The sequence below is a fragment of the Ochotona curzoniae genome, unplaced genomic scaffold (assembly GCF_017591425.1).
Source record: "Ochotona curzoniae isolate NIBS_2020 unplaced genomic scaffold, NIBS_Ocur_1.0 scaffold_4683, whole genome shotgun sequence".
NCBI classification, from domain to species: Eukaryota; Metazoa; Chordata; class Mammalia; order Lagomorpha; family Ochotonidae; genus Ochotona; species Ochotona curzoniae.
In genome coordinates this window covers 8,629,136-8,653,435 of record NW_024467121.1, presented here as the reverse complement: position 1 = coordinate 8,653,435, position 24,300 = coordinate 8,629,136, and the positions used below count along the sequence as shown (strand labels likewise).

General features: G+C 45.6%; 1 protein-coding gene across 1 annotated transcript; it reads right to left on the bottom strand.

Annotated features, from left to right (window-relative positions):
• GTPBP4 (GTP binding protein 4) lies at positions 1-23,682 on the bottom strand. Its single transcript, XM_040967932.1, has 17 exons — positions 23,596-23,682; positions 22,034-22,204; positions 21,567-21,670; positions 21,349-21,485; positions 19,997-20,097; positions 18,003-18,095; positions 17,094-17,285; positions 16,948-17,013; positions 11,502-11,591; positions 10,435-10,545; positions 8,146-8,223; positions 7,715-7,766; positions 7,238-7,338; positions 5,298-5,495; positions 3,290-3,355; positions 1,455-1,598; positions 1-640 (listed from the first exon to the last, which is right to left on the bottom strand). Exons 1-17 carry the CDS (start codon positions 23,641-23,643, stop codon positions 488-490), a joined length of 1,905 nt encoding a protein of 634 aa, XP_040823866.1. The 5' UTR covers positions 23,644-23,682; the 3' UTR covers positions 1-487.
• Positions 23,683-24,300: the final 618 nt, after the last annotated feature.

Here is a 24,300-nt window from a genome sequence, read left to right as displayed (position 1 = left end):
TACTTTTTCTTGCAGATTTATTTTGGATAAAATAATTGGAAGACATTATTATGATACAGTGTACAAAAAGTTCAGGAAATAATTTAAGAGGGCATTTTAAGCATTGGGGTTCTGACCGAATTATAGCAGTGTTGGCTCCCAACCATGCAAGGCACCTAGCCTTCTGCCCGCATCCACAAGCAGAAATGCTGACTTCACCAAACAAGAGGGTATCTCTATATGATGAATCAAAGTTCTCTCACAAAGAAAATAAGGTTTTTTCACCCAATCTTTCCAGTTCTGCAAATCTGAAACAATCAACCCTCCATTAAATGCAGAACCACTGTCTACTCCAAGTATTTGTATTATGCAAAGATAAAAATTCCCCACACCTATGTGGGATTTAACTACAAATTTAGCAAAGCAAAGGATGCTTTACTTTTTGTTTCAAGAAAACTAAGAAATAGCCAGCAACAGTCTACCCAAACCATGTTGACTGAACAGGACACTATCTCCTGTCCTTTTTACCAGCTTTCCTCTTTCCAGAGAGTAAGTGTTTGGGCTTCATGTCAAACACATGTCGATCGGACTCCCCTTTCTTGCCCAGGCGATTCATCTTCTTCTGGGCATTCTTCATCATGGTCTTGGCTTTCTTTACCATCTAGAGGAAGAGCAAACAAGAGGAGTATTACTGCAAACAAAACTTCCACTTTGTATTTTAATCACCAGGTGACAGTCAGACTTAATGACCAAGAACTGCGGTTTGAACAGACCCTGGCGAGTCTCTCTCACTGCCTCTCCTCAGGCCTACCACAGCACCTGCAGGAACTCCATGATTACCTGCACATAAAGACTGGCTGAAAACTCTTAAGGCAAGTTTTACACCTAAAAAACATTTTCAATCTACCTCTATAAAATAGCTTACTAGATTATATATAGATTTCTATATCTGACTCTTAAAACCAATGAAGACTACACATTTTTGTTTAATTAAGAGAGACTTTAAGAAAAGAGACTGTATACTAAGTGTTTTCCCAACAGATGGCATGTATGAGTGACCTAAGCTATTGATGTTTTGGGAGGGGGAGAGGGATTTCCACAACACGCAGATAAGCAAATCATGAGGTGATTCAGTCATCTAGGTGTCTCTGGGCTGGTCCATGATAGGGCCTCATGGGGCACCTGGCGCTGAGAGCAAGGGCCTCAACAGCTGAGACCTGAACTCAGCGTACTGGCTCTTTATGAGATCACACCTCTCAGGAAAAAGCAAGGACCAGCTCACAGTCCACGTAGGACGATAAGCTAGGGCATCCAGCTGTATGTGGCCCAAGCTCTCAGGAGTCCCCGAAAACTGGGAAACGCAGCACACAACTACCCCTACCCACAGCTCCTGCCTCTCCATGCCGTAACCGCTCGTGTTCGCACTGAGCCCTTCCATGGTAACACTGGAGGCTATTCCTACACCACAGACTAACCTTGACATCCCGAAGACCAGAGACATCACGTGGTGTTCGAGAGCAGCTCCGACTCCGGGTTACAGAAGAGGGTGGAACGGAATCCTCCCGCTTTCTTTTCCTAGTGACACTTCGAGATCTTCTTGCCTGGACTGCATAGTGAGCCTGAAAAGCAAGGAAAGCAAACTTTAGGGTTCAGGATTCTGGCCCTGCTACCAGGTTCAATGACAAATTTAAATAAGGGAAACATGACAAAAGTGACTAAAACCCATTATAATAACCAAAATCAGCTAAAGATCCTTAAGACACAAATATTTAATTCCACATTAATTACCACTCAAACATCCATTTTCACTGAATTCCAAGCTAACCTATGTTATAGAGCCGATTTTAACAGCAACTAACACGTTGACTTGGGCGTAAACAACTTGCTTCTCTCCCTAGTTCTCCATTTGTGTTACCTATCTAAAAACAAAAGTGACAACTGTCAGAAAGTTCAAACTTGAAGAAAAGACATGTAGACTGTATGCCTAAGGACAGATTCTGTCAGCAAACCTGGTCAAGTCACAGCTGATTTAAATGAGTCCCTTAACTTTATCACCCACCCTTGCTTGTAAAGCAAGTATTCAGGCAGGCATTTAGCTCCTACGTGAGTACAACACAACAATGCAAGCACACACAAAGCAAGCTAAGCACCCCCATACACTGCTGATTCACAGCAATTATGCCAGCCCTTCCACAAAAGAGCCTGCCTACAATGGTCCAGAGTCTGGGAACTGCATCCTAGTAATCAGTTTCAAATAATCCAAAACATGAAAGAAAACTTTCTTATGTTCTAGCATAAATGACCACAAAAGGAAAATCTAACTTTAATAGCTACCAGAAACACTTTCTAACCTTTGGGCCCCCTAAAAGCAGTTTTTAACTATGTGGAGTCTGAAGCCAACTAAAGCATCAGACAGACCTGAATCACAATTCAAGTAAAAAACAAGTGAGTCACACAACAAAAAATTTATTTTACCCTGACATCTTTTTTCCAGGTATGCTTTTGACTTATGTGAATTCTTTACATTTAACCTTAAATTCCTTCAGACAGCAAATAAACTGTAAACAATCCAAAAAAGAAATAAAGAAGTTTTGGCTCAGCTCTATGAAAAGCTATCTACCATATTTCAACACACTTCATCTTTGTGTGATACAAAAAGGTGATTTTTTTTCTTTGTGATAGTGAATGTTTACCAAGTTTCCTACTAACAGAAAAGAAAATAAAAGATAAAGTATACCCAATACGCCTCCAAAATGTTGGAAAAATGGAATTAAGTGCTAAGTTTACTTTGGGGTAAACAGAAAAAAAAAATCTGATATTCACATATTTTCAGAAAACAGAATTTCCCTGAACTTTTTGACCTTCACTTTACTTTAAATAGTAACAAAAAACAAAAGCAACTGCACCGGGGTCACAGGAATTAATTTACATGAATAAAACCAAAACTTCAGCAAGAACCCTTGCCCACTCTCAGGAACAAGTTTTGATGAAGGACGATGGGAAATGCAGTCTTCGGGAACGCTTCTCAAATGGCTGAACAGTTAGAACCAAGTTGTGAAAACACCACCTTGCCAGTGGCATGAGTCCCAAACTAAACACAACCGAACCGAGCATTCCCGAGGGAATTCGGCAGTGCGGGAGTCACATCCATCGCTTCACAGCAAATTCGAGGCCAATACAGATACTGAAAATTCTGACTCCTTGTCTCTGAAACTTTAAATCAACTTCACAGGTTGCTAAGGGCCATTTGTTTCCTAAATAAGGTTGTCTTTAGCTGTATAAATACGAAATCAGCCCCCAGCATACTTACATTGTCTTTATTATCCATGTCAACACCAAGACTACGCATCTCATTCTCCAAAACTGTCTTCTGAACCTGAAAAGCAATTTTTTGAATGCCATTTTAAAATCACTTTGATGAAAAATCAAAAGTATTTTTAATATTGATTTAAGGCATCTGTGTTAGAAGCTGTATTCTTCCTTGGCCTCGCTTTCATGTTTTCTTTAAGCATACTCGTTTGTTTATATTTACTTGAAGGGCAGAGACACAGAGAGGCAGAGATCAGTCAGCAAACGCATACGCTGTCCAGGGATCAGGTGAAGCCGAAGCAGGAGCCTGGGACTCCATCCAGGCCTCCCACACAGTGACAGGGACCAAGCACCTAGCCATCACCTACTGCCTCCCAGGGCTCACAAAGCAGGAAGTGCGACTGGAAGGAGAGTTGGGAGCAGAAGGCAATCCAATACACGGGCTGCAGGCATCCCAAGAAGGGCCTTAACCACTGTCAAACACCTGTTGATATGATGGTTTTGGATAGCTCAGTTAAACCTCATGAAAACTAAAACTTACTAAGAAACTGCTATGTATGAGGACATGTATACTTTTAAAAATTCTACCCAACAACTCAGGGGATGTTTCCATTGTATGGATGAACCACAGAAGCTGCAATGGTTAGAGTGTTGCAATATTAGAATGTTAGAATATTAGCATTAGGCAATGTTAGGCCCCTTTGTGCCGAGACCTGGACTGTGGGAAAACTCCACTTTAGCGATAAATCTGTTCTTTGTTCCTCTGTAACCTCATGAACAGAGTCACAAACCTTAACTATCAACTAAACCAGGTGCAGAAGGGCAGGGGCACAATTCTCTGGTCCCAGAGGAACCACAGAGACAAGGGTGTGAGAATGGGATGAGCCATAAAATATAATGAGTGTGTGGGCCCGGCACAGTGGCGCAGTTGTTAAGGTCCTCGCCTTGCACGTCCAGGATCCCATATGGGCACCGGTTCTAATCCTGGCAGCCCTGCTTCCCATCCAGCTCCCTGCCTGTGGCCCGGGAAAGCAGTTGAGGACGGCCCAAGGCTTTGGGACCCTGCACCCCGCGTGGCAGACCCAGAAGAGGCTCCTGGCTTCAGATCGGCATAGCACTGGCTGTTGTTGCGCTAACTTGGGGAGTGAATCATCGGACGGAAGATCTTCCTCTGTCTCTCCTCTTTGATGTATGTTACAGCCAAAAAGGGGCCTATAAAATCTCTAGCCTTTTTTGCTAGCATCGGGGTCGACCTCTGATTGGCTGGCCTGTGTGCCCCAAGAACAGTCTGACCCCAGCATGCTGGCACAATAAACTCAGCCTGCTTTCGCCATTACCAGTAAGACTCTGTCGTTTCTAGGGAGTTGGCTAAACCGGACCCTAACAATTAGTGTCATACCATTACAGACACAGGGGCCAACATTTCTCCTTCCAGAAGCTGCTGCATTCCACTATTAAGAAGCAGAAAAATGGCCAAGTCTGTCAAGAACCAGTCACCTGCCATCATAAACATGATCAGCCACTTGGACATATCTATGTCAAGCTATTTTCCACTACATTTTAACTGTCCTGCATGTCGTCTGATTTTTTTAGGCAACCATCTCCCCGTTTACTGCTATGCTAATTTCATGTGGCACGGGGGGCTATCACAGAACCCTACCTCCCTGACAAAATCATGAACAGAGGAAAAAAAAAAAAGCTGAACAGTGCTAAGAATGCAGACAACTGGTTCATTTACATTAATATGTATTTCTCCCCATCTTAACCAACCACAAGGGCCAGTTAAGTATCTTTTTGTTTAAATTAGCTAGTGTCTGTAAACGATAAAATTATAAGTCCTGAATAATGCAGGAAAAAAAAGTGATCAATACTTACACCAAAAAAACGAAGCACATACAATCTTACAGCCAAACAGATTGTAATCAATGATTTTGCTAGTCCATATTGAAAAAATGAGTCATGTATATATTTTGGAAAGACAAAGCAAACAAACAAAAACCAACACATACCTTCTTAGCAGTTCGAGGCATCCTGGGTCCTTGTGTATTCTTTTCTTTGGATTGAAGAATTTTCAATTTCTTTTTTTCTCTAATTTGCTTTGCCAGCTGTCGAATTTCTGCCATTTCCTCATCTTCACTTTCAGAATCACTGTCATACTCCCCAGCAGCTGTTCTTAGCTCTTCTTCTTTTTCTAACTCTTCCAATTTCTTTAAAAATATAGGCATAATTAAAGAAAATAAAGAGAACCTTTTAAGTAGGGGTGACAACATGTACAAGGCAAATGATTCCCTTAAGTCTTTGAGGTTCCAATAACCCTATGGTCATATCCCAATAGGATCTGTATTGTAACACATTTATCTATGCAGAGCACAACAGATGGCTGTGAGGAAAATGGAGACCACACGAACATGAACTGATAGCAGATTGGCTAACCGTTCAGTTACTTTTCCTTTTTAAAACACTTCAGCTTCAAGGCCAGAAGTGTGGAAAGATCACTTCCGCATTCCCTACAGAATCATCAGATAAAAAATATACAAAATCTCAAAGAGGCACAGGTGTATCATAACCTAACTGATCTATCTAGCCAGGAGTACAAGGGGCAGAATGCCAGCCCCAAGAGGCCAGCAGCATCAGCTACGGAAACTGGATGTAACACGGAGATGAGTGTAGGGCGCACGGCTGAAGAGGTTAGGAAAAGGAAGATCACATGACTCCTCATCTCCAAGAGTGGACGACAGGATGGAAAGATAATGGAAAGATAAAAAGACCAGAAAAGCAGGAAAAGTCCAGCTATGGCAAGGCCATGAGGACGAAAACTAGATAATGCAGGACAAAGAAAATTATAGATGGGAAATCAGTGAGAACAGTAAAGAGTAAGGGTGGATGACATGTAGGTTCACCTGTTGGGAACCCAAACAAATGTACTGGCAGTTTAACTGCTAGAGCAGAAAAATTCAAGAACTAGTCTGTGAAGAGTTCACAAAACAGTGACACTGAAAATATACATCGAGGCGGACATCTAGGAAATTGAGGAGTGGAAATGATCAGAAAATCCTAACACTCAATGAATTATTGAGCAGGTTTTCAAAGAGCTTGACTGAGAAGAGAAAAAGGGTGACAACTGAAGGAGGATATATGGTCTAAGGTTTTTATTTGTAAAAAATGAGATATATATGTGAAAATAGGGGGATGAGACTGAGCTGGGACAAAGATGACAGCAATGAAGCAAATTTCTAGAAAAGAACAGATCTGAGAAAAGACTAACACATTGACAGCCCACTCCTTTACCAAATTAGAAAGCTGATTTATCAGGGGTGAGAACTGCCTGGCCCACAGGCCATACAAACCCTCAAAATCACTTAGTTTAGCCCTGCCAAGCCAACTGTAGGTAGAACTCAAAAATCCAATGAATCTATAGCAGACTTATTTTTAAGATGGTAATTTTGTGTGATCTATGAATGATTTTGTAAAGATCCAAATGGCTCTTTGTAGAGAAAAGGTTCCCCACTACCGGTACAAGAATAGACATACAATCAGGAGATCAGAGATTTCCCAACCAAAGGACCTTTTTTTCTTGATAATTCAAGGCCAGCTACTGAGATTGGCAGATGGAATATGAGTAGAAGTCTGAGAAGGGAGAAAAGCCTGAAGCAAACTTCTGACATACAATAAGGGGATCCAAAGTGCCATGCCAATACCAGCTGGAGCAGCTGGAGACATCTGCAGGACAGACAGGGCCAAGGAGGCCAACCAGGGGAAAACTGTGTGATCATACAAGGCACAGTGTGTGGATGGATAAGAAATTGAACAGGGAAGAAATGGAGAAGTGCTAACTGCAGAAAGAGAATGAAGGGAACAGACCCAGGTGAGCCCAAAGCTGTGTTTCCACAGATTAAAAAGGAAAAAAAAAAAAAAAAAAAAAATCGACAATTTAAAAAGTGACACAGACCTTCATGATGGCAGGATCAATGTAATCGGCTATATTATGACCTTCCCAGATCTCAGGTATCTTATCATGTTTTTCTGATGAATTCATTAAATCCCAGTATTCTAGAGTTAAAAAACAAAGTTATGTTAACAGTTTTTAATATGTTTATGTTAAACACTACAAACTAAAATGAGGTGTCAATCAAGATCCCTCTACATAACAAAGCACTTAACGCTGTACACTACACAGTATCTATGGTGTCAACCTCATTCAACACTTACTAGCTCTGAAATCACAAAATTTTCCTCCATCCCAAAACAAGAGATAATTAGTTGAATGAAGAAATTTCAGCCCTATCAGTATCTACCTTCCAATCTTTAAGAAATGAACAATTTACAAATATGCCAGAGGACTTCTACTCATTCATGTCCTTCCTCGCTTCACTGTAAAAGTTAACACGCATTTGGCAATTTACAACTACCATACTCTAGCTCTTACTTTGAAGATCCAAAACATAGTCATCTCCCATTTCCAGCTCAAGATCTCGTTCCTGTAATGGGGAAAGAAAAAAAATTATGATCAATTTCATTTTACCTTTCAGGCCTAGAAATGTTTTACCCTCTGCCAATATGAGAAAAAAAAAATCTTTCAGCAACTATGCTAATATAGTCCACACTGACAGGAAAGCAGTTTTCTGGCCTTTTGGTGGACTGTATCTTACTCTGCATTTTTCTCACTACTATCTCCTATCAGTTAAAAGCTACTCAAGAGGAATGGCCTTTATTGAGGATTTTCTGCTGTGTCCTGGTCTAACAGGCTGGACCTTCGGTACTCTCAGCCACATCTCATGCCCCAACCTCTGTCACCTACGCAAATATGACCTTGCTGGTCCCTCTCCACAAGGAAAACCGGGTCATATGCCAACATACCCTCTTCTTCTTGGGCTCCACAATTTCCATTCTCTTCTTGCGTGCCACCACTCCTTCTGGGATGAAAGGGGGTCTCTCCTGAGAAGACATTATCAGGAATATTTGTTAATTGATGTCCCATTGAACATAAAAAAGCTTAACAGAAACTAAGGGCAATCTTCTGTCTACAAGGGGACCCTACCCAGATGAATTAGGAACCAACAGCCTGGGAGTAGAGTTTTGGCCAAGCGGTTTGGATGTCCGAGTCTCATCCTTGTCTCTGGCTCCTGCCCCGTTTTCCAGGAGCCAGCACTGACGGCTGTGTCACAGGGCTCCTGCTACCCGTGTGGAAGGCCTGGACTGAGCTCCTAGCACCCCGCTCTGCCTCCTGTCCAGCGCAGGCATTTCGGGATTAAACTAGCTGAAGGGCAAAAACTCTACATCTAAAATAACTGAGGTGGAGCGGGAGGTAGGGGAACCAGAGCTAACAAAGGGGGGCAGCAGGTGGCGCACGGGTTAACATGCCTGCATCCCATATGCAAGCAGCCAGGTTTGACATCTGGATCTGTTACTGACTCCGCTGACTGAGCACCTGCCACACACAAGAGAGACCTGGACCAGCTCCTGACTTCTGCTCTGGCCCAGTCTGACCTAGCCTTAGCTGGTGTGAACACCAGAGCGGGGAACCAACAGGTGAGAGCCCTTTTCTGTCTCTCAATAAATAAATGAAAACCCTCAACACATTACTCTGAGGGAATAGGTTGTGAGATTAGTGTGGGAAAAGAGGCCAGGAGGCTCCATGAAGCAATTCTAAAGTTCTGCAAGTATAATATCAAGATTATCCCGAAAAATTACAGGAAAATAAGAGAAAAATAGTAGATCCACAAATGAAAAAAATTACATAAAATTCTTGCATAAGATAATTTAACAACCATATTCAATAATCATTTCTGAAATAAATGATATTGTCATTTGAAAATACAACTGGATACTGGATCAATACTGTAGCACAGTAGTTTAATGTTCCACCCATGGTGCTGGCCATCCCATGTGGGAACCAGTTTGAGACCCAGCAGCTCCACCTTCAAACCAGTGTCCTGCTAATGCACCTAGGAGAGCAGTGGGGGGGATGGCCCAAGTGCTTGAGCCCCTATATCCATGTGAGAATCACGGAAGAAGCTCCTGCCTCCCAAGTTTAGACTGGCCCAGCTCTGGCCATTGTGACCACTTGTGGAGTGAGCCAGCAAATAAACATCTCCCTCTCCCTCTGTAAATTTGCTTTTTAAACAAAAATAAATTGGGGCCTGGCACAATAGCCTAGTGGCTAAAGTCCTTGCCCTGCATGTACCAAGATCCTTTACACACATCAGTTTGTGTCTCATCTGTTCTTCCTTCCATCTAGCTCCCTGCTTGTGGCCTTGGAGCCCTGCACCCACATGGAGACCAGAAGAAGCTCCTGGTTCCTGGCTTCAGATAGGCTGGGCTCAGGCCCTTGCAGCCACTTGGGGAATGAACCAGCCTTACTTCTCAGTCTTTTTGCTAAGATCAAGTAGGCAGTGAAGCAGCAGACGGAAGATCTTTCTCTCTACGCCTCTGCCTTTCCAATAAAAATAAACTTAAAAAAAAAAAAATCTAAAAAACTAAAAAATATTTTATATGACTGGATAAATATTCCCATGTCTCAGAATAAAGTAAATTCAAGACACAGCAAACACTTTTCAAGAAAGGCAAAAGCCATTAAAAAACTATAAAAGAGGGCCTGGCGTGATAGTGTAGTGGTTAAAGTCCTTGCATGCGCCAGGACACCAGTTCTAATCCTAGAGGCCCTGCTTCCCATCCAGCTCCCTGCTTGTGGCCTGGGAAAGCAGTTGAGGATGGCCCAAAGCCTTGGAACCCTGCACCAGTGTGGACGGAAGATCTTTTTCTCTGTCTCTTCTGCTCTCTGTATATCTGCCTTTCCAATAAAAAAAATAATATATATATATATATATATATATATACACATACACATATATATACATATATACACATACACATATACATATATATATAATACTTCCAAAAATATTATCAAAACAGATATCCTTTCATGTGTAACACCTGGGTGGTTTTCATTATTATATTCATTTTCTAAAACTTTCTGGAGTGATTTCAGGTTCCCAAAGTGTCAGAGGATCATAAAGTGCAAAATCATTTTTGTTGGACAGTAAAATCTTTTCCCACTGCCACACACTGGAATCCAGCGCATACAATGCTCAGTCAGCGCTGCGGTGCTTCAGGCCTGGGCTACCTCCCCATAGGCCCTCTTACCTTCTCATCTCTCTTGTTTGGGATGGCTAAATGTAATCTGTTCAGCACCTCATTCACTTTGTTCCCCTTCATTTTGGTTTCCACTCGATGAGCCAAAAGCCTATCACAAGCCTGAAGAAGAAACAAGACATCGAGTCAGACAGCAGCCTCCCACTACGCATTTCAGACTGGAATCAAGAGTGCGACCCCTACTTCATTTCAGGGTAAGATCTAGAACTTCCTAAGTCTGTTTTCCCTCCATATGTCTCTAACATCCAGGCAGACCACACACTGCACAATAGAGGCTGACTCCCTTCAGAGCCAAGAGCACATATGAAACAGAATCTGGAAGGAGCCCTCTCAAGCTCCACTCTGCACCTGGCACCCGCCAGCCTAAGGGAGCTGCTGCCCAGACTGGTGGTGTCCTTCAACTGTCCTTCCTTATCTAGATGCAGTGATGCCCTTGGGACTCCAACTTGAGTAGTTTATCTATCTATAATTAGAGCCACAGCATCAAAACTGCCCTTTGATTTCAGGTTAAGAATAACAAGATGAAGTAGGAAATAATTAGGAGGCACCTGCCTCCTGCAGCTGTTCCTGCTTTTCACGCTACTTTTCTCCTTCTACTTCAGTAAAACTGTTAGGAAAACAGTTAAAAGTCACAACAATTGATTAAAACGTCCCAATGAGGGGCAGCACTGGGGTACAATGAGTAAAGCCACTGCCTGCGGCATCAGAATCCCATATGGATGGACACCAGTTCAAGTGCCAGCTACTCCACTTGTGAGCCAGCTCCCTCTGGAAGCGCCTGGGAAAGCAGTCCTTCAGCGTCCCCAGCAGCTGTGTGGGAGGCCAGCAAGAAGCTCCCGGCTCCTCTTCAGACCAGCCCAGCTTCGGCAACTGCAAGCAACCACTTGGGGAGTGAACCAGTGGAAGGGTGATTTCTCTCTTTGCACCATTCATTAGCTACTCCAAGTAATCTTGAGTGTTAACAGCACGTAGAACGAAAATTAATTCTGCCCCCAGGGGCTGACTTTTCAAAAGTAAGATAAAAGTAGGCTAGTTACTTGAGTTAAGAAAACACTGACCTCTGTTTTAACCTTAATGACACCTTCTTCAGTCAGGGTGCTAGTCTCTATTACAGGGAATCCTTCAGCTTGCAACTCTACAAATATTTTCTGGAAAAACAAGAGATGCATTATTGAGTTCTAGTTTCCAATAGTACACGTTACACTGTTTTGCAAATATCCAACATCTGTGATTAAAAAAAAAAAATCTTTTGAATAAACCAAGTAATCCAGAATACTTGGTGAGACTTCACTTTCCCCCGAAGCTGTGGGTAAATGCCTAGGTTGCACTGCATCTAGGCAAGTGTTACACTGCCAAGAGAAAAGCCTGGTTAATGCCAAATCTGTGTTAACTATATACCAGTGTGGCAACGTAGTTGCCTGACATATATATATCTTAAGACACGTTGGGGGTAGATGCCAGCACATTAATAGACAAGGTTTGGGGATGTGCGCACAAGTGTTATGTGGGCACTGGGTAGCAGGCAAGGCCCCTAGCTGGCATGACACACAGCTGGAGATCGTGCTTGGGGATGTGTGCACTCACAGGCCACAGGAAGCTGTGGATTGCTCAGGGCAGCAGCTTTGGAGGTATCTGAGGGAGGACTGAGGAGTGACTTCTGTGGGACTTCCCACCATCCAGGTAAATGAGCGGGCTGAGAACAAGCAGTTTGGCAAAGAGAAGCTGGAGAACTTTCTGAGGCTAAACCAATACACCCACCCACGTGGAAGATCTGATCTGGAATCACTGGTAGGTATCAAACACCATCTACCGCCACATATGAAACCCATGGCCTAGGGGTCCTGCCTGGCAGGGCTTGACTAGAGTACCCACCAGTGAGTATTGGCGTATAGAATGGGCCATGACACTAACCAGCTCAAAAATTCTGTGTGTAGTAGTGCATTCACCCCATTGAACTGCCATACTAGTTGGTTTGCTTGAGGGCTAGGGGTAGTAAAGGGCTAGGCTAGGCTACGCAGGATCATGGAGTTCACCAATACTCATGGGTATTGGAACTAGGAACAGGTCAGACTGGTCCAGGCTGTTATCATCCACAGGCACACCCAAAGATTAAGTGTGGGCGGACTGGGCTGCAGTATCCACCAGCACACACAAAACGCCAAGACTATGGGGTGTGGACCGTGCTGGGTAAGAGCCTGGTAGCTGCTACCCAGTGTGAGATCTGGGTCTGGGAGTGGGCCAGGTGGAGGAACTTGGGGAACTCTCCTGGTGAGCTGTAGCTCCCACTAGCGAGTGTGAGTCAGGGCTGGGTGTTGGCCAGGCCAGGCAGGGATTATTCACTTATCAGAAGGTGTGTGGGCTGGCTTAGGGGGACAGGGAGAAATTATGGGCAGGGCCAGGTCAAACCTTAGCACGCTGGGCATGCATGGGAGCAAGGATGGGGTTGTGAGAGCACTAGGGCAGAAAAGCCAGGCCAGGCTAAGCTATAGCATCTGATGGCAAAGGATAAGCTGGGCAATGGGTAATGCTAGCTGGGTTGGAACAACCACTGGCACGTACAAGATCTGTGACTGGCAGTGAGCCTAGTCGGGGAGCTAAGGGCACACTCCCAATGGGCTATGGTTTCTACAGGTGAACGCCAAGAGTCAGAACGAGAGCAGTGATCTGGGTTGGATATGGTTGCAGTATCCCTCAGCATGGATGTGGACTGGGTCTGGGCTGTGCCAGACTGGGCTAGGCTCCAGCACTCACTGGTGCTCTCAAGAGCCAGAGTGGGTATAGGACAGGTGGGTTAGGTCTCTGCACCCACTGAACCATGAGAGAGCTCGGTCTGGGGGTGGGTCAGACATGGCTGGGCTATAGCACTCAACAGCAAGAGCTGGAATGGGTGTGGGCCATTGTTCCTGCCAGAACAGAAGCTGGGCCAAGAACCCACCAGTGTGCATGAGATTTGTGACTGGGAGATGACCTGACAGAGGAGGAGCTTTGGGAATTCATCTGTCAGGATGCAGTCCCTGTAGATGAGCTCAGGAACGAAAGCTGAGAGCAACCCAGACCATGCCAGGTTACAGTACCAGCTGGTATATGTGTGGGTCAGGTCTGGTGGGCCAGGCTGGACAAGTTCATAGCACCTACAGGCAGATGTGAGAACCAGGATAGGATGCATGTTGAGCCACAATACCAGCCAGTTCACGTTAGGGTCAGGACCGGGAGCTGGCTGGGTAGGGCTAGACTACAGAACCAGCTGGTGAACGCTGAGGTGAGGCAAGACATGCCAATCTGGGCCACAGCTCCTGGGCAAGCCCAGTAGGGGAGCTCCCCACTGGTGAGCATGAGAGCTGGGACTTGTGGCAGATCATGCTGGGCAGGACTATAATACTAATTGGCTGCAATGTTAGCTGGGTTAGGGGGAGAGCCAGGCTGGGCTACATGACCATATCCACTGGTACATGCATGAGCCAAAGTTAAGTGCAGGCTGGTAGACTTGTCGCAGAATCAGTTAAGTTATTTGGACTGGGGACAAATCCCATCAGGCCAGACTGGAAGTGGACATAGTAAGGACAATGTGGGCACCCCTCTGACAGGCTGCATAGGCAGTGGCACATGCTGACATGAGTGTAGGCTGGACAGTGGGGTTAGTTGGGCTGTTTGACTCCTATATCCACTGATTTGTATGACACCTGAATGGGATGCGGGACTGACAGGACCAGTCTGTTACACATACTGGCAAGCACAGCAATCAGGGCTGGGGGTAAGCCTCACGGGGGTTACTGGGTATTGCTCCGACCAGGGTGCAGTTCCCGCTGCTGTGCATGAGGGCAGAATATGTGGTGGGCAGGGTTAGGCTGGGCCACAGCATCCACTACTTTGCATGACATGGGTTGGGGACAAAACTGACCACATGACTGAAACCACTAGTTAGTGTGTAGGCTGATGTGGGTGATGGACTTAGCTGGATTCCACACTGCCTGGTATACACATGAGTCAGACTGATCCCCACAACTGGATCATTGGACTCAGAATTCCTTCCACAGTGAAAACCACAGGATCTGTGGTCTGTGGAGTTCATGTATCATAACTTGGTCAACACAGTTGCTGAGGCCCGTGCAGCATAAGGCATGCCTAGATGAACATGGGGGACATGATCACCAGCTCACTGAGGCAATGGAGGACAGAACAAATTAGATAGCTCTCCCAGAAACGTATCTGGGCTAATCAAGACTCTAAGGTTGGGGCCTGGCATAGCAGCCTAGCAGTTAAAAGTCCTGGCCTTGAACGCACTGGGATCCCATATGGGCACCGGTTCTAATTCCGGCAGCTCCACTTCCCTTCCAGTTCCCTGCTTGTGGCCTGGGAAAGCAGTCAAGGATGACCCAAAGCCTTGGGTTCCTGCACCTGCGTGGGAGACCTGGAGGAAATTCCTAGCTCCTGGCTTCAGATTAGCACAGCACCAGCTGTTGCGGCTCACTTGGGGAGTGAATCATCGGATGTTAGATCTTCCTCTCTGTCTCTCCTCCTCTGTATATATGTCTGACTTTCCAATAAATAAATAAATCTTAAAAAAAAAAAAAAAGATTTATTTATTTTTATTTTATAGACTGCTTTCCCAGGCCACAAGCAGGGAGCTGGATGGGAAGTGGAGCTGCCGGGATTAGAACCGGCATCCATATGGGATCCCAGCGCGTTCAAGGTGAGGACTTAAGCCGCTAGGCCACTGTGTTGGGCCCAAAATAAATAAATCTTAACAACAACAACAAAAAAGCCTCTAAGGTGAACCATGTCAGCCAATGTACTTTGAAAGGATTTCCTCAATGCTGGTGCAACGAAATCAATGACATCTCAAAATTTTTTAAGTCACTTAAGCAGTAGCCTCAGAACATGCCCCATATTGGGGATCCTGGGATGACATCAGGCTGCTGCCCCCCATTCCTGGGTACTGATGTGACTTCCCTCAGATACAGAAAGGGAAAAGGAAAGTGTAGGCAGTTGTCTCCCTCACTTTCCCTTTTCCTCAACTCTCCTCACCCTAATCAATGGGCCATATGCGCATGCATGCCTCTCAACTATGTAAACACCATCAAAATAAAACAAATTCATTATTAAAAATAAAGACATCACCTTCCAAACTATGAACTAACTAAGACCAAGATCTGAGTTTTAAAAAAGAATGTAGTGATGCTCTTTCTTAATATAAAGAAAAAACAAAACAGAAAAACTAGCTTCCATAACCCAACAGAATTTCTTTGATAGAAATCATTAAGATTCTAAGAAAAGGGACTTGATTATGTGCCCTTCACTCAATGTCCCATTTACATTTAGTTGTCAATATAACCAGGGTACAGAGGTGACAATCCATCACAACAAAGTACCTCACAAGCAGGATTAATTCCCTTATTGCAGGTTCCAAAGTAGTGGTCTTGGGTTTTAAAGCCAAGGTCTGAACACAGATTCTGCATTAGTGATACATGGCCATGACAGAGATGGTCCCTGAGCCTACCTGTGCACGTGGCAGCAGTCATCATGTGCTGTCATCATTGGATGAGAAGTGCTATGTCAAAAGCACCAATAAACACAGGGAGGGCTAAACTGTTAATCCAATGGTAATATTGTAATAGCATTCCAATACAAACTTGGCTTTCTGGTTTCCTGCCATTTTCCCGAGAACCAGTGATGGTAGTAGGCATTACCTCCTTCCTTACCACTCTGCTGGTGACGGGAGAAGCTGGGACTAAGCATGTCTAACCCCCAACCTGAGCATCTCAGTACACCTGCCTGTCATGCCTGCTTCCTCTGTCCAGTAATGTCTTTTAGACTAGGATAAATATAAATACCGGATAAATATATCAGCGCTTCTGAAGACAAATTAATGCTGATGTTAGTGCTTACAAAAGCATCCACCTGAAGAAAACATGGATGTTTTTAGAAAAGTTAGTTCTTACTGTGAAGTTCCCAAATAGAACAAGACACTGAGAAAGGAACAACATGCTCCTCCTATTTCAGGAACACGACACCAGGGAAGTTCTGGTTAAGCCTTGCACAACCTCTACGGAAACTAAGGCAGGCTGTACACTCAATTCTGGAAAGGCCCAGGACAAGCACTTCCGGACCTTCTCCTGTGCTCAGTCACTTATTCTGACTCACTGACCAACAGAACTTCTTATACTACCACCAACAAGCACCGTTCTTAACTAGAAACTTCTGCTGGAAATGCCACTACAGCACAGCTGATATTCGGAGGCCTGGAAGACAACACACCTCAGCCACTTGGTCCTCTCTCAGGCCACAGTCTAGCAGTTTTTAAACTCCTGACAGTTAGGAAGCCTGGCTTGCAGATTTAGCTTGCCCCAGTCAGAGTTTTATAATGTCACTTCACCTCTGAAGATATTACCTCAACTGTAAAATAAAAACTGAGCTCGTACTGTCAAGATTCTTTCATTTAAACTGACTGAGATGAGAATTCAGAATTAGAAAGTAAGAAACACCCCAAGCATTAAGGTGATTTACCTGATCATCTTCAGAAAGTTCAGCTATTCTCTTCACATCGCATTTGTTTGCAACAATTATAAGAGGCTAACAAAGAAAAAACAATAATGAAATTGTTGGCATTCATACCATATAAAACAAGCTAAATCATTTCTTGTCATACTTACCTTGTTGATAAAGAGAGGCTTTATATTCCGGAACAGTTCCAGCTGCTCCTTCAGCCCGTGTCCACACTGCTCGGACAGGTCCATCACATAGAGCACGGCAGCGCGCAGGTGAGCCAAGGCTGTGATGGCCTGCATCTCGATGGTGTTGCGGTCCTCTAAGGGGTGATCCAAGATCCCTGGGGTATCCACAACCTAACGAGCGAACACCATTATTCCAAAGCACACCGATTAACAAACCGCTTTCCAGTCTGTTGCAGAAACCATCCCACATACTGAAACCAGACCTTACAAACTAGCAAATAAAACGCAGAGCTCCAAAATTGACAATCATAAAAATAAAGCAGAGAGAGAAAAAGCACGTATTTTTTTTTTTAACACTAAATAAATGGGCAAGTGTGGGAACTCCGCAGAGCTCCCTGAAACCTTGGCCAATGACCTTGAGACAATCACCCCTGTGGTCACCACTGACAGCGGAAAATAGAGAAACTGAAATAATCCCCAACCTCCCATATTTTAGGGCTTATTCATCAGTTATAAAATCAGACTGTTGAAACAGTATTTCATGTTTTTAAATAATATATAAGCCACGTGCAACAACAGAACTAAAGACAGGCAGAATTTAATTTCATCACAAGTATACACTGTTGACCACAGAGAAATTCACACTGCTGGCTTGTTACTTTCTCTCTCCTAAGCTCAGACAGGTTTTCTTCATGGTGAAAGAAAAATCTTAAGCTCTTGGTCAGCCCAGAGAATCTATTTTCCTTACCTCCTCAGAGCTGATGCTACACTACTTTCAGTATACCAGGAAAAGGACAAACATCCTGGTGCTTCAGAAATCATTAAAATCAGATTTCATTACCAAAATATCCAATATGCTGCTTCTTTGTTTAAAGATAAGACTCTCACCTGCCAACGTAGATACTTGTAATCCATGTGCCCAACAAACAGAGACTTGGTTGTAAACGCATAGGGCTGAACATCTACATCTGCTCTGGTCACCTGCAAGCAAAAAGTCCATCGAAACTGTCAGTCATCGGGATGCTAACTTCACTTCCTGTCAAACAGCAAGACTCACTCCTGGCAGGAAAGTGCAAGAGACTTCATGACGAAAATGCACAGGACAGGAATATCCACGTTTGATAAACGGCCTGGCTTCTCTTCCCACAGCACAGGGCTCAGGACTCTGGTTTCAGGGAGGAGGCAAGGTCCAATATTTGGAGGACAGATACCATCACATCTCGCCCTCCTGCCCACTCGCCCTTTACCTCACCGAGCCCAACAGAGGTCTATGGTGAGGGAAACACTCCACGCCCACAGCCCACCTGCCAAACACTGTCAACAAGCTCTGGATACGTGGTTTGTATGGCCTCGGAACTCAAGTTTTCATTTTGCATGCAGTGAAAACAGTCATACAGAACACAGCCAGCTGAGGAAGGTTCAGAGCCTCCTGAGGACAAGTGTCTCAACTGACAGGTGGGCCTTGCCAAGCTTTATCAAGATGTCACGGCAATCTGTACACCTAGGAATCTATGAATCTGCCTCAAAGCAAACGCATTCTTTGTAAGGCTTACTTATTTGAGAGTAAGACGGAGTGCATGTGAGAAAGATCATGTGAAATAGGAGAATTTTGCATTTACTGGTTCAACCCCGCAGACAGCCACAACAGCTGTGGCCAAACCAGGCTACAGCCAGGAGCCGACACTCCAGCCAAGCCTCCGGTGTGAGCGACAGGGATGCAAGCACTGCGGGAATAACCTGCAGCCTCCAAGCCGCACATCAGCAGTATTCTGGACCACAAGTGGAAGCGGGACTAGATGCCAGACTCTCCAAAGTGCCTGCCTTGCAAAGATGTTCTCAGCACCAAGTAATGCACACCACTTTTAACTACTGTTTTGCCATACATTGTTGCTGATTCTAAGGTGACATTTTAAATGTTCTTTAATTCTTTTCAGATCTTGATTCAGCTCAACTGTGCCTGTGCCGAAGCACAAAATTCTTGAGTTACCTAAATGTTACCATATTCCCACTATAATGGAAAAGCAGTTTGTGTGAAAGCTGACACAGCAACTAAGAAGACAAACCATTACAGAAAGGGTTACAGGAGCAGGTATCTGGATTTGGTTGATGGCTCTGCTCTGGATTCCAGCTTTCTGCTAACAACTCGTCCCCTGGGAGGCAGCACGTGATGCTGGCTGGCTGTTAGATCCCTGTCACCCACCTTGGAGATTCATTCAGAGCTCCTGGCTCCTGATTCACACTCAACACCAGGCTAGAATCAATAGGTGAATCCTCCACCCTGTGGTGCTAGCATCCCAGTTCATGTCTGGCTGCCCCACTTCCTATCCAGCCCCCTGCTTGTGCCTTGGAAGGACATCAGAGGACGGCGAAGTCTTCAGGACCCTGAACCCACATGAGAGACCGAGAAGCAGCTGCTGGAGCCCAGCTTTGGATCAGCTCAGTTCTGGCAGTTGCATTAATTGGGGAGGGGGTTGTGAATCAGCAGATGAAAGCCCTTCTTTCTCTACTTATTCATTTTTCTGTAAAATCTGCCTTTCAAATAAAAGTCTTAAAACACACACACACACGGGCCTGGCGCAATAGTGAAGTGGTTAAAGTCCTCGCCTTGAACAAGCCAGGATCCCATATGGGCACCAGTTCTAATCTTGGTGGCCCCACTTCCCATTTAGCTCCCTGCTTGTAGCCTGGGAAAGCAGTTGAGGACGGCCCAAAGCCTTGGGACCCTGCACCCGTATGGGAGACCCGGAAGAGCCCCTGGCTCCTGGCTTTGGGCTGGCTCAGTTCCAGCCATTGTGGCCACTTGGGGAGTGAACCATTGGATGGAAGATCTTCCTCTCTGCCTATCCTCCTCTTCAATAAAACACATATACACACACACCAACCTTATTGATGAAGCTGGATTTTCCAACATTTGGGTACCCACATAAAAGCAGAGTCCTTGTATTTGGATCAATGGTTGGCAAACGGGATAAATGCTGACGCACTGTGAAGGTTAAGATGAAGAATTAACAAACTCCGAGGTTTTTGATTTGCTTGAAATTTTCTCTTCCAATTACCTGTCCTCCAGGCTCATTACTCATATAATGCGAGTGACTAACAGAGCAGGAATTGATGAAAGAAGAATTTTTTGCAGAGTAATGACAAATACACTAACTAGGATGGTGTATATAGGACCCAGCGCAGTAGCCTGTGGCTAAAGTCCTCGCCTTGAATGTGTCAGGATCCCATATGGGCACCGGTTCTAATCCCAGCAGCCCTGCTTCCCACCCAGCTCCCTGCTTGCGGCCTGGGAAAGCAGTTGAGGATGGCTCAAAGCCAGGAGATCCTGCACACATGCGGGAGACTCAGAGGAGTTTCTGGGCTCCAGCCTGTTGTGCCTGCTTGGGCAGTCAATTATTGAATGCAAGATCTTCTTTGTCTCTCGTCCTCTCTGTATATCCCACTTTCCAATAAAAATAAATAAATATTAGAAAAAAAAAAAAAAAAAAGAAAAAAAAAGAGAGAGATTTCCCAACCATGGCCCGGTAAATGATACAGCCAGGTATTCCGACGCACTAGAACAGAGATGGGCCATGTCTGACAAGCGTCCTGACGACTCCTACTCAGATACTTGAGAAATAGCATCGCCTGAAGCACGCGAGCTTTAGTTTTCTGGCTAGTGTATGGGTGATTTCCATCTGACTGCCTCATCTGTAGCACAAGCAGCTCCACGGCGCTACTCAGTGAAGACCAGCCTGGATGGAAGCATTCTTAAAGCACCCCGCTGCCACAGAGCATTGGCAGGATGTGGGGGGGAGAAGAAAACCCAGTGAGTCCAGACAGTCTGTGATGTGAAAACATATGTAAGGAAGAAAAGCAGGCCAACTGTTTCAACAAAACTCTACATCAATTCAGAAATCATTCTATTAAATATAAGCTGTTTCGAAAAAGTCAACAGGCAAAACTATGACACTTTATATATTTCCAACATTGTGATTTGTGTCTATGTTTTACTTAGTTAACTATTAAAAAAAAATAAGCTTTCTTAACAGCGCTGTTAATCTGTAAGCATTCCATGTGCTAAGGCACTTTTGCAACAGTACACAGCTTTTTAGAATCTCACACAGGTTTGGCTAGGAAAAATCATTTGAGCTTGTGAGCTCTAAAACGACACAATCTCCAGGTCGTGTGTGCGGCACAGATCAATCGCCTCAGTAGGATCCACCGAGACTTTCCCCATGCGTGCGACAAGTACCTTGCTCCAAGTACTCCAGGCTCTGCCGCTGCCTCTTGATGATGGTGCACATGCGCCCCAGGGCGGCGCGCTTCAGCTGCTTACAGCGGTACAGCGAGTCACCGTACTTCATGAGCCGCACGTAATCTTTGGCAACACTTAAAAAAAAAAAAGTAAGTATTTTTTTCCACCTTTGACAATAACTTAGAAGATACTAAGCAAGCAACAAAATACCTTACTTGTCCACTAAATTTTTAGCAATATTTATTTGTCCCAGAGCCAACTTGTAATGATCCTTGTCATACAGAATGTTCATCAGATCAGCATAAAATGGATGGATATCCTGAAACAAACAAACAGTCATGAAGTGGTCACTGCAGATTGTTTCTGTAAAGCAGGGCGAGAGAAGCCTTCTTAGGCCAAGGGCTGTCTGGGTATTCATGATGACATGTGTGGGGCTTAGAAAATCAACCTACAAACTTGCCTGCTCCAGGTGATTAGCTTTCAAGCCTCACCTGTGGCTGCCTGGGCAGGGGAAGACCCAATGATCTCCTTGGGGACCAGAGGCTCCTCACCCTAGGCACTAAGTTACCTCATAAACTCTTAAAGGTCAGTTACTTTGTTTTCCTTTCTGTCAATCTAGTCCCCCCACAGGCTCTGCCAGTTCCTATTTACATGGCTACCTGAGTTCCCCATGGTCACTTACATCCAACTTGGGGAAATCAGTAAGAATCTGTGAGAGCCGGTCATGATAATTTTGTTGCGTAAATTTGACTTTTCTCATATAAAAATGTCGAATCCGATGAATCTGGTAATGTTTGTGAATCACTGTGGGGGTCTTTCGTTGAGTCTTCGACAATGTCAGGTCGATAAAGTCCTGCAATGAAACAATATAAGGCATATTCACATATTCATGTCCAGTGTTTCATGTGCGTATTTGAAATCTTCTTACAAAACACTAAGACCCCACGGTACACCATTACACAACAAGAATTTACTTCTTCTAACCAAATCCTTTAAATAACCCTAACCCTAACTTTCAGGAGGTTACTTTAAAAGGGTGGGCATAGGACACCCCCATCCCACCCTCCCACCCTGCAGTGCCTGGGTTCCCAGCCCTGCTTCCTGCTCAGGTGGTGGGGAGTGGCAGCACAGGAGAGCTGGCGCATCTAGGTTCACACACCTGCCACCTGGGAGAGACCCAGCCTGTAGACCAATGGAAGAACTTGCTCTCCCCCCACCCCGCCCCTTTAAAAAAATCTCATCCAAGTAAGTACCTTTTTTTAAGAAGTAGGTTGATCTCCCCTGGCCCCCTGCCTCCTACTGCCTGCTCTCTTGAGGACGAAAAGTGTTTCCCCTCACCTTCTCCTTCCTGACCCACCCTCCCCAACCTGAGCCAGGTACACCCACAGTTCTCAACCTCTGCATTTATATACCACTTGCTTAAACTGAAGTTTATTTTAGTGCCAGAAGTCTTGAAATCCACATAAAGATTTTCAAAATACACACTTCCCAAGAACTGTTTTGAAGACCCCTTATATTATTCTGGGCTTCTAAGAAATGTTCACCTACTGAAACAAACTTCACCCCACACACTACCTTCAAGTCTCTCAACCTTGGAAACTCATCAAATAAGTATAAATTAGGGGAAGATATTAACATAAACAACTCTGCATCTTCCACATGCATTTCTTTGGAAGTACACAAAGTAGGCGAGCAACTATTTGAGGACATGTGAAAACTTCTGCATGACTTCCCCAGGCAAGCTTTCCCTCAGATACTTTCAACCTGAAGGACGACTGCATATTCCTCTAACTTCCACATTTTTATGTTCCTAACTGCTTCTACGTAGCCCTCAGGATCTTCACTTAGTAGTTCCTAAAACAAGCAGTATTCCCATAGTTTTCTGATGAGATTTTAAGAGAGCTTTCCAGGCACCCAAGCATCACCCTCACGCATCTTTCAGGCATCAGTAAACGTGTCTTCTAGAACTAACGTCCCTCGTGATGCGTGCTGCACTACCCACGTATTTCCGAGCTCAGCACACAGCTCCAGGACGGGAGCGACGCTCCCAGCGTGCAGGGTCCTACCGCAGACCCACACATTCCTAGGCACCCCGATCTTCCTCGGCCAGGACTCGAACACGCGGCCAGGAGTGGGGCGGCAGCCGAGGGCCCTGGGCTCGGGGCGCCACCCTCACGGTTCAGGCCACGCAGTCGACCCCGGCGGCCCGGCCCAGGCAAAGGGCGATGTGTCCCAGCCGCCTACCTTGGCGGACGGCACCACCGTGATCTTCTTGAAGTTGTAGTGCGCCATGCCGGCAGCGGAGCGCACGAGGAGAGGGCACGGCGGGTGGCGACGACACTTCCGCCATCGGACGCCAGCGTCGCGTCATTTCCGGCCTGCTTTCCGCTGCTCCTCCCCAAGTCCTGGGGTGCCCTCTGGATCGCGCAGCGCCCCCGCGCGGCCTGGAGGCCCGCCAGCCGAGGGCTCTGGGGAGTGAGGCTTCAGGGAGCCGGTTGAGGTGGGGCGCGACGCGAGCCGTTGGGGTCTGCAGAGGTCGGGGGTGAAGAGAGGCAGGGCTCCCTGCTCGCCTCGCTGGACACGGGATAGGGGGTCAGGGCAGTGCTGGGGGCGTGGGCTGCCCCTGGGGCTCAGCTCCGGGAGCCGGGGAGTCTCCCTGCAGGCCCCGGCAGGCCCCGGCGTTGTGGGGCGTCACGGTCATGGTCAGTCCTCCGGTGGCCGCGAGGCGGCCGGCTCCAAGGGCAAGGCCGGCACGTCCACCGTGGGCGCTGCACAAGCCCGGGCCGCGCCGGTTCCAGGAGCGAGAGCAGACGACGACCGGTGGCGGGACTTCATGCAGACGTCCCAGCACGGAATGGACGCGCGCAGGCAGGCCGGGCTAGCCCCACCCTTGGGCTTTCCCGGGCAGCGTGGCTGCCCATTGCTTTGGTTCCATCTGCTCCGTAAAAC